Source organism: Cebus imitator, unplaced genomic scaffold (genome assembly GCF_001604975.1).
Source record: "Cebus imitator isolate Cc_AM_T3 unplaced genomic scaffold, Cebus_imitator-1.0 Scaffold10, whole genome shotgun sequence".
NCBI lineage: Eukaryota > Metazoa > Chordata > Mammalia > Primates > Cebidae > Cebus > Cebus imitator.
The window spans coordinates 10495598-10505688 of record NW_016107325.1 but is presented as its reverse complement, the minus strand read 5'-3'; the positions used below and the strand labels follow the sequence as shown (position 1 = coordinate 10505688).

Sequence of the window (10091 nt, the reverse complement as noted above, 5' to 3'; positions counted from 1 at the left end):
TTTTTTTTTTTTTTTTTTTTTTGAGATGGAATCTCACTCTGTCCCCCAGGCTAAAGTGCAGTGGGGTGATCTTGGCTCACTGCAACCTCCACCTCCCTTCTGAGTAACTGGGATTTCAGGCGTGTGCCACTGTGCTGGCTATTTTTTGTATTTTTAGTAGTGACAGGGTTTTGCCATGTTGGCCAGGCTGGTCTCAAACTCCTGATCTCAGGTGATCTAGCCACCTTGGCCTCTGAAAGTGCTGGGATTACAGGTGTGAGCCACTGCGCCCAGCTGTGTATTTCTTCTTACAAAATTTTTGATATAAAATAGTAAAATTGTGAAAGGTGTAAGTTGTGAAAACATGCCACATCAAAGCCAATGATTACAAATACTTTAAATGTTTATTACTTATTCAGGAATATTCAAAAGGAAAGGCATTGCCTTGGCTCTCACCACATTATCCACTCAATATTTGTTAGGATCTTCTCTGTGAAAAGAAAGGTATTTAGGTATTATTTAGATAGGAAGGCATCGTTTAGGTGTTATTTAGGGTGGAAGACAAAAACCAATTACCTATCATTAATCCTTGTTTTTAAGATGCTTATTAGGACACAGAAAAGTGGTACACAAAAGTTATCAGACAAAAAAGAAGTAATGAGTGCTACTAATGAAGTTAAAATAAAATGCTTTCGACACTTGAAAGAGTTCTAGATTGAGATTTGAGGAAAGTTTTTGAAGTTGATCTTTGAAGAACAGATAATATAATATTTGAGTATGGACACTGGTGTGAGAGTTATGTTTTCCTTTGAAAGACAATATAGATTTATGGTAAATAACAGAGGGGATATATTGGTGAGTGTTTCATTTACATAGAATTAGCGTTAACGGACTCATATTGTTATTCTTTAATTATCAACTCTTGGCAATGAAAGAACACAGAAAAAAATTTATAAAGTTGATAACTAACTCTTGACTAATGAAGGAACTTTCAATATCATATAACTGAAATTTAGGAAAAATTATATTCCTGTTATAGTCTTCCACATTAGCATTATATGCTAAGTTGGCTTCTTTTTTTATATATATTTCTCTAATTTATTCTTTTAGTCATTTTATTGCCAGTTAATTGAAATGGTTGAGAGCCATAAGTTTAAGAAAAATGTTTAGAAAAATAGGTTTTGGTCAGCTCTTGTCCGTATCAGGAAACACGTGAAGACCATTAATCAAAATGAGACTTTGACTCAAGTATACATTTTATTAATAGTTCTTCTCTCACTTAATGTGATAATACATAGATGATACAAAATGGACTTTATTTTGATTCGTGATACCCACTAGGTTATAGAAATTTTAGTGACTTACTATGATTTTTGAAGGAAAGAAATTTGTCACAGCAGCTGTTCTCAACAAAGTGAGAACTGCATGAACCACTGCATGCTGTTAAAATAGTTTAACACTTGAACGGATTAAGGAAACTAAAGCAGTAAAATAGATCCTCAGGTCCTCACCAATATTCCTATTAAAACACAAATATACACAAACATGTATTTTGTACTGAAATATACTTTTTCATTGACAACTATTAAACCATTTCGGGGATTTTTAGCAATTATCAAAATTGTTCTCTACGATTCCCAGACCTCCCATGTCCAAAATTTTCTACTAAATCAGACTTATTGAGACACAAAAATTTAACCTCCTCTCTTTACTTACATCTCAGAGAGATTGTTTTAAGTGTGACCAAAATCAGGGGTGAGTACCTTCTCCTCAATTAGGTCGTATTTTGATTTTTAAAACATGAGGCAGATGATTTGGGACATGAAAAACCTTACATCAAATGCCAATTCAATTACCTCTTTGTTTCCTGAGTAAAGCAATGTTTAAATATAATTTTCATGTTTCCAGCCCTGTACTTCAGTGAGAGAGAAAAAAAAAAAAAAAAAAAAAAGGTTTAACTCACAAACAAGACTTTGTTTCAAGAGAACAAAAACTCTCCTGACCTCTTTTGTAATCTCTTCTAGGGCCAACATAATTGGCAATGAAGTCAGCCAATCATAATGTCATTATCGCATATGAATCAGGTTCAAGGGACAGGTCCTTTTCTGTGCCTTAAAAGTCACATTAAGTAGTACCCTAGCATACCTCTTGGACAGAATATTTTATTACAGGAACTTTGTAAGTATTATGTGTTCCATTTGTTGCAACGAGTGACATTTATCTTCTGGTAAAGTGAACACAGATCTTCAGCGTGATAGAACATAGTCACAATTGTCTTGTTCTACCCATTTCTCTCAGGTAATAAATTGTAACAACAGATGAATGATAGGAGAGCTTTTGGGGTACATAAAAGGGAGTTTGATTAAGGGACTACTGCTACAGAAATAAACTTAGAAATAATGTAATTATAATGGTAAGGGATCATTCTCTCTGCTCCCCATGGTAATTCTTCCTGGGTATGGCTGACCCACTGCTGCCGGGTCTGCAGTGGCTAGTTTAGGGAGACAGTGATGAGGAGTCTACCTTCTCCTCTGTCTCTCTCATGTGCTCTTATCTGTGTGTGAAAAGGCAGAAATCTTTGTTGCTGGTTTGTATTATGGCCTATATTTGGAAAAGTATGCTTATTTTTTTTTATTTTCTGTCTCCCTATTTCTCTACTCCCTCTTCCCACCCTGATATAGGTCCTAAACCTATTTCTGGCTTTATTATTGAGCTCATTTAGTTCAGACAATCTTACAGCAATTGAAGAAGACCCCGATGCAAACAACCTCCAGATTGCAGTATCCAGAATTAAAAAGGGAATAAATTATGTGAAACAAACCTTACGTGAATTTCTTCTAAAAGCATTTTCCAAAAAGCCAAAGATTTCCAGGGAGATAAGACAAGCAGAAAATATGAATACTAAGAAGGAAAACTATATTTCTAACCATATACTCGCTGAAGTGAGCAAAGGTCACAAATTCCTCAAGGAAAAAGACAAAATTGGTCATTTTGGAAGCAGCATGGACAAATATTTGATGGAAGAAAGTGATGGTCAATCATTTATTCATAACCCCAGCCTCACAGTGACAGTACCAATTGCACCTGGGGAATCTGATTTGGAAAATATGAATACTGAGGAACTTAGCAGTGATTCAGATAGTGAATACAGCAAAGGGGTAAGAATGCTTCATACACATTGTTTTTCATATTAACAGTATGAAATGAATGGAAATTTTAGATTTCTGTTGTCATAAGTTCTTCTTAACATTGCATATAATGATGGATTTTTTTTTTGTGCTGATATTACACAACAGCTTCCTGAAGCTTCATCTGGTAAAGTTCTCTTACTAGTTCTTAATAATTAATTTTATCTTACTTAGCTGTATGTGAAAGTACCAAGTATCTTTGAGCCTTCCCATCCTTCATCCCATGTGTCCTTTCAGTTAAAATTACACACAGTCTCCCTCCACAGTGTCTGTTTGAATCCACCTCTCCTCATCACCTTTCCTTTGTACTCACTACTTCTTGCCTAAACTATTTCAAGCAGAGTCTCAGCTGATATCTCTGCTTCCATTTTGCATTTACTCTAGTTAATTTATTTGATTAATTTCGATCAGTCCTAATCATGTCACTCCCATATGAATCCATAATCCCCAAAGTCTCTTTCTCTCTCTCTCTCTCTTTTCTTTTCCTTTTTTTAAAAAAAAAAAAAAAAATGGAGACAGGTCTTACTCTGTTGCCCAGGCTGAGAGCAGTGGTGCTATGATAGCTTACTGCAACCTTGAAATCCTGGGCTCAAGTGATCCTCCTGCCTCCGCCTCCTTAGTATGTGGGACTATATAGGCCCATGCCACATCACTCAGCTATTTTTTTTTTAAAAAAAAGCTTGTAGAGACAAACTATGTCTCCCAGGCTGGTCTCAAATTACTAGACTCAGGCAGTTCCTCCACCTTTGTCCCCAGTTGCTGAGATTACAGAAGTGACCCACCATGCCTGGCCATCTCCAGAGTCTCTTGAATTATGTACTATGCAGAAAGTCTTCACACTGTGGCCCTAATCAACTTTGACCAGCTGTACCTCCTAGTGCTCACCTGTAGATTTTTACCTGTACCAAATCAATTTCCTTTTAGGCCATAAACATTCTCACCTACATGACTTTGCTTGGGATTTCCTTCTCCAGTCAAAATTCTTCAAGTCATCACCCTCTCATTTATCATTTATGAAATTATTAATACTTAAATCATAGTTGGGTAAGGGTTAAATAAATTAATACTTAAATTATTAATATCTAAATCATAGTTGGGTAAAGGTTAAACACATTAATACATGTAAAATGTTTAGAACCATACTCAAAGTTTTCAAAATGTTACTCTTTTCATCCTAATTTCTCCCAAATGAATGTAGTCTCTTCTCATAACAATTTTATGCCTCTTCCTGGATTCATTAATCTTAAATTTCAATTTTTGAGAAATTATGGTATGCATCAAGTGATACTGTAAATTCATTGAGAACAGGAACTCTTTAAGAGCTTTTTTTGTACCCTTCTCTCCCACCCTTACCTGTATATTTCTAGGGAGTCAATGTATGTATTGAGCTGTATTTTTATTGTGAAATATAATAACCATGAGTATTATCACAAATTATTTTTATGGCACTGCTTCAAAGTCTTATGATATCATTTAAAAATAATCTTTCCTTTATCTAGCTTATGTTAGAAAGTATTTGACAGGTATTTACCAAATAGCTTTTATCTCCTTAACTTATTAAGACTCCACCTTCCATGAATTCATAGTGGACTTGGAAAAAATATTATATGGAATAATCATGACCCATACATATCAGACATATATATGCAAAATGTTCAGGAGGCTGAGGTATGAGAACCACTTGAGCCCTGCAGGTTGCAGTGAGCAGAGATCACACCACTGCACTCCAGCTTGGGCTACAAAGTGAGACTCTGTCTCAAAAACAATAAATACATAAATTAAATTAAAATGAAATAAAATGCTCTGTATTTAATTGAGTGAATAAACAATTAAAATAAATATAATATATATTTCTATGTAGCCCAAGACATTTTTTCCAAGACGGCAAAGTAAGGAATAAAATACAGTCATTCCTCCATATCTATGGGGGAGTGATTCCAAGGCTCCCCAAAGAGATTAAATTCTGCAGATGATCAAGTCCTTTATATAAAATGGCTCAGTGTTTACTATATAACCTACACGCATTCTCTCATATGTACACTTTAAATTATCTTCAGATTACTTACAATGGAAATGTAAATCACTAACACTGTAAATATTTGTTTTACTATATTTTTATTTGTACTATTTTTATTGTTGTATTTTTATATTTACTTTTTCCATTTATTTTCCATCTGTAGTTGGTTGACAACAGATGTGGGACCCAGGGATACAGAGGATCAACTGTATTTTATTTGTATATTTTTAAATATTTTATATGGAAGAAGTGATACTCCCAAAATTTTAAAAGTGTGTTCATTTCAGCTTAAAGTTGGAAAATCAGATTCCACATAAACATTTTAAGGAGGTTTAGTATCATATGGAAAGGGAAACTAACTCCATCACCCATTATTTTCTGCTAAAGAAGATTAAAATTATAAACTTCAATCACCTGGCAGACAGTTGCTCTCAGAATAAAACTGGAACTCTAGGTGTTAAAGCACTTCAGGAGCTAGGCAAAGTCAACCAAAGACTTGTGAAATTATTTCTTAACACTTACAAGGAATTATTTCTTACCTGTTCATTATACTTTCATTTAAAGCCAATGACTGAACTTTCATGGATCTCCTTAGCTGCTGACAAAATTCTAATTCTTAATATGTCGAGTGGTAGCATTTCTAAGGAAACCTTATAGAACTTTCCATTTAGCACTTCATTTTCTAACTGAAAAAGTGGTTTCACTAAAAGGAAGTGATTTTATTCAGTTATAAAGCTAGAGTTATATAGTTATGTAGTTATAAAGGCAGAGCCATATCAAGAATCCCCGTCTTGTGACTTATAGCTCAATGGAATTTCCACCGCTCTTCTCTCTTAGTCCATTTGAAAGACAAAACAAACATTCCTATTGGACTTAATTTCCACTTTGTGTCCCCTGGGGTATAAAGCCATGCAGCTATAGAATTTGTATATCTGTGGCATGCAGATGAAGGTTGTGTTGCCATAATGGTCATCTATCTTTTATAGTTAGTGATTTTATTTGTATTTTGTAACTGAAATAGATTATATTAATAATCCATAAAATTACTCTGCCACTGATTCCATGTGCCCTCCCTAAAGAGTATGAAATTGAGTGCCATATAAACTGAGTTGTCTGAAGACCATTTGATGTTAATTTTCTAATATTCTTGATTTTCATTTTTTTTCTTATTACATGATAGTCATATCTACATGATAAAAGAGTATACATTGTTATTCTATTATAATTCTATGGTATGCACAATATGTACAGGGGTTTGTGGCTACCTTAGAGGTTGTAGTAAAAGATACACAAACTAATATTTTTAAGTCATTTAGTATAGTGTTTGAATTAGCAAGTCATAAAAAGAAGTTTTTATTGTCATTGATTTCAGCATCATCATTTTCACCTAAGAAGTCAGGTTCTTAGTGCTACTGACTAATCACTCTATTGATTGCTAGCCTTGCTGTGCAGAAGCTAAAAAGCTTCTTCAACAGAGTGAAGAGACAACCTACAGAATGGGAAAATATATTTGTAAACTACGCATCTGATAATGGGTTAATATCTAAAACATATAAGGAACTCAACTCAACAACAACAGCAACAAATAATGCAAAAATGTACAAAAGATCTGAATAGGTATTTCTCAAAAGAAGACATAGAATTGCCAACAGATATATACAAATATGCTAATATCACTAATCATCAGGGAAATGCAAATCAAACCTATAATGAGGCATCTCCTTACTCTACTTAGAATGGGTACTATCAAAAGACAAAAGAGAAGTGTTACAAGGATGTGGAGAAAAGGGAACCCTTACACACTGATTGTGAGAATGTAAATTAGTACCTTCATTATGGAAGGCAATATGGGAGTTCCTCAAAAAATTAAAAATAGAATTTTCATATGATCCAGCAGTACCAACACTAGGTAAATATCAAAATGAAATTAAATCAGTAAGTTAAAGAGATACAGTAAATGTAGAATACTGTACTCCTATGTTTATTGCTGCACTGTTCACAATAGCCAACTTATCATATTAACCTAAATGATCATCAACAGATAAATGCATAAAGAAAATGTAGTACATATGTGAAATGGAATGCCATTCAGCCATAAGAAATAATGAAATGCTGTTATTTGTGGCAACATGAACGAACCTGGAGGATGTTATGTTAAGTGAAATCAGCCAGGCACAGAAAGTCAACTCTCTCACTCATATGTGGAATCTAGAATTTTCATAGAAGTAGATCGTAGAATAGTGGTTATCTGAGGGTGGGGAGGTTTGGAGGAGTGATGTATGGAGAAAGACTGGTCAATAGGTACAAAGCTACACTGAGATAGGAAGAATAAGTTCTGGTGTTCTATTGAATGTTTGGATGACTAGAATTAACATAATGTGTTATATATTTTAAAAATAGCTAGAAGTTTGTAAATAGTCTCCTCACAAAGAAATGATAAATGTTGAAAGCTATGGATCTGTTAGTTATCCCATTTCATCATTCTATAATGTTTAACATGTACCCCATAAATATGTACAATTATGTGCCAAAAAATAAGTTGTAAAATAAATGATGCTAACTTAATCCCTAGCTTACTTAGGTTCAGGTTTCTGAGATATTATTTCCTTTATTCTGGGGTTATGGATATATTTCCCCTTTTGCTTGTTTAAGAACCTGCATTTTGAGCAAGGGGAAAAATAATCACTGACCTTTGATATCTCTCCCTCTTCTCTCACCACCCAAAAACCCTCTCCTTTATGGCCTAGCATCCTGGCTTCTAAATATAGTTTATGAAGAGTTTTCAATGCTCTCCTAGTGTAAGTTTTCAGGTAAGCAGATTTCCTTACCCTGACAGACAGTTAAAAATACACTCCAGAATCAAATCAAAATATTTTACAGTAAAACATCTTACCTGAAAATAAACAAAGAGGCTAGTTCAAACAAACAATTTAGTCAAATATCTTAAACAATCCTGAGGAAACAAATAGAAATAGAACAATAGCACTTCTCTGAAGATACAGCGTCAGAAATGAGAAAGACATGCTGTCATCTCAAAGGTACCTATGAGAATAATACTCTTTTCACTGTTTTTAAAAATGCAGGCACTGAATTGATGGCTCTTCTCAAAGTCAGCCTTTTCTTGAAGTGCAATGAAGCCCTCCAAGCACACTCCAAACATTAAAAACACACTACACAGATTTTTACTTTAGCAGTGAAGTGCTCCCTCATTATAAACCTTAAAGGAAGCATGTAATGCACCCATTCGTCAATAAATATTTATGCACCCTACTATGCTCTAAGCACTGTGCTAAGAATTCCTGTAGGGGAAAAAGATCGTGTTCTCACACAGCAGCAATAATTTCATATCTGGATTAACTTGCAAGTTAAAATGTAAGGGCTCAGGTTCTAGATATATGAGATTGTGAGCTGATCTAAGGATGTATTAGTTTCCTAGGGCTGTTGTAACAAATTAGCACAAACTTGGTGGCCATATTTACTCTTTTAACAGTTCTGGAGGCTAGATGTTTGATATCAAGGTCTGAGCAAGGCCATGCTTTCTCTAGAGGCTCTAGTGAGGATCCTCCCTTGCTGCTTTCTAGCTTTGGTGGTTGCTGGCAATCCTTGCAGCTTGAAGCTGCATCATCCCAATGTCTGGCCCCATACTCACATAGTTTTCTCCCCTTGTGTCTCTGTCTTTTCTTCTTATAAGGACACGAGTTATATTGAATTTGGACTCACACTAATGACATCATCTTAATTGTATCTGCAAAGACCGTATTTCCAAATAAGGTCACATTCAAACATACCAGGGTTATAACTTGAACATATTTTTGGAGGAATACAATTCCACCCATAACAAGGAATTTTGACTTATAAGACTGGCTGGATATTGATGCAATTAAGAATACACTGGTGGAGGAGAAAACTGAGGAGGTAGGAGAGATGCAGAGTTTAATTTGGTAGCATCATAATTTTGAGCTACTTGCAGTACAGGCAGTGAAACTGACCAGGAGGTATATGGAAACATAAATCTTAAGGAAAGAAGAAAAGTCAGAGTTGTAGATAGGTTGGAATTTTGTATGCCAACTTATATTAATCACAGGATTAAAAGTAGGGAGTCAGTTCCCTGGGAAACCAATAATGAGTGAGAAATCTTTTGTTTGTCTATGATTTACTGAGGAGTGTTTTCAGGAACGATACCTAACATCTATAAAAAGTGAGGGATGCAAAATCATTGTGCAGAGAGGTAAGTTTGCAACAGAGATCTCAGCTGATCCTGTTGGCATCTCTGGTGCTGGGATGGCCCTTTGGAGTAGTCTAAAAACAAAGCAAGAGAGGTCAGGCCTTTTATCTCCACACCATTCATTGGATGCAGGCTCTCCCTTTACCCTTCCTGGGTGGGGGGTATAACCTTAGGTGAAGCACCTCCCTTCTGCCATGACAATGCCAAAGAGAAACTCAGAATTGAGTCTTCAGCAGCCAACACTTTTGGCAGCTGGAGGAATGAGAGGCTACCTGGAAAGCAGGATATTGACAGTGCCTTACAGTGTCTACCACATGACAGAAACACAGACAGCAACTGAGAACAATGGATCAAATGCATTTAAGAGGTGGATGCAAAAGAAGAAAGCACACGTGCGTGTGCGCAGACACACACAACCACACACACACACACACACACACACACACAGATAAAATGTATACAGTAGCCCCTTTAAGCACATTATATATAATTTTCCTCTTTGCGAAAACCTTAAGAAGTAAATGTAATTCATCTAATTTGCAGATAACTGGGATTCTAAAAGATTAAGATTCAGTTAGTCACGGATGTGTCTGGGGGTCTTTTTAAATTTAAACCCCAAGCTTTAATCATTATACCACATGCCATAGAAAGGCAAGAGAATGAGTAGGACTATAATTATTTT

The 10091-nt window shown here is 35.1% G+C and overlaps 1 protein-coding gene and 1 long non-coding RNA gene across 4 annotated transcripts in view; one reads left to right on the top strand and one right to left on the bottom strand.

The window, feature by feature from the left end:
• Positions 1-10091, bottom strand: part of LOC108317754 — a 153651-nt gene that overhangs the window by 20136 nt on the left and 123424 nt on the right. The gene's annotated exons all lie outside the window — the stretch shown is intronic.
• The window catches only part of SCN9A (sodium voltage-gated channel alpha subunit 9), a 185886-nt gene that overhangs the window by 111871 nt on the left and 63924 nt on the right, over positions 1-10091 (top strand). For all 3 annotated transcript variants that reach the window (XM_017548396.2, XM_017548412.2, XM_017548392.2), the window contains exon 17: positions 2661-3137. In XM_017548396.2, the coding sequence (XP_017403885.1) occupies positions 2661-3137 (477 nt within the window). The remainder of the gene's footprint in view (positions 1-2660; positions 3138-10091) is intronic.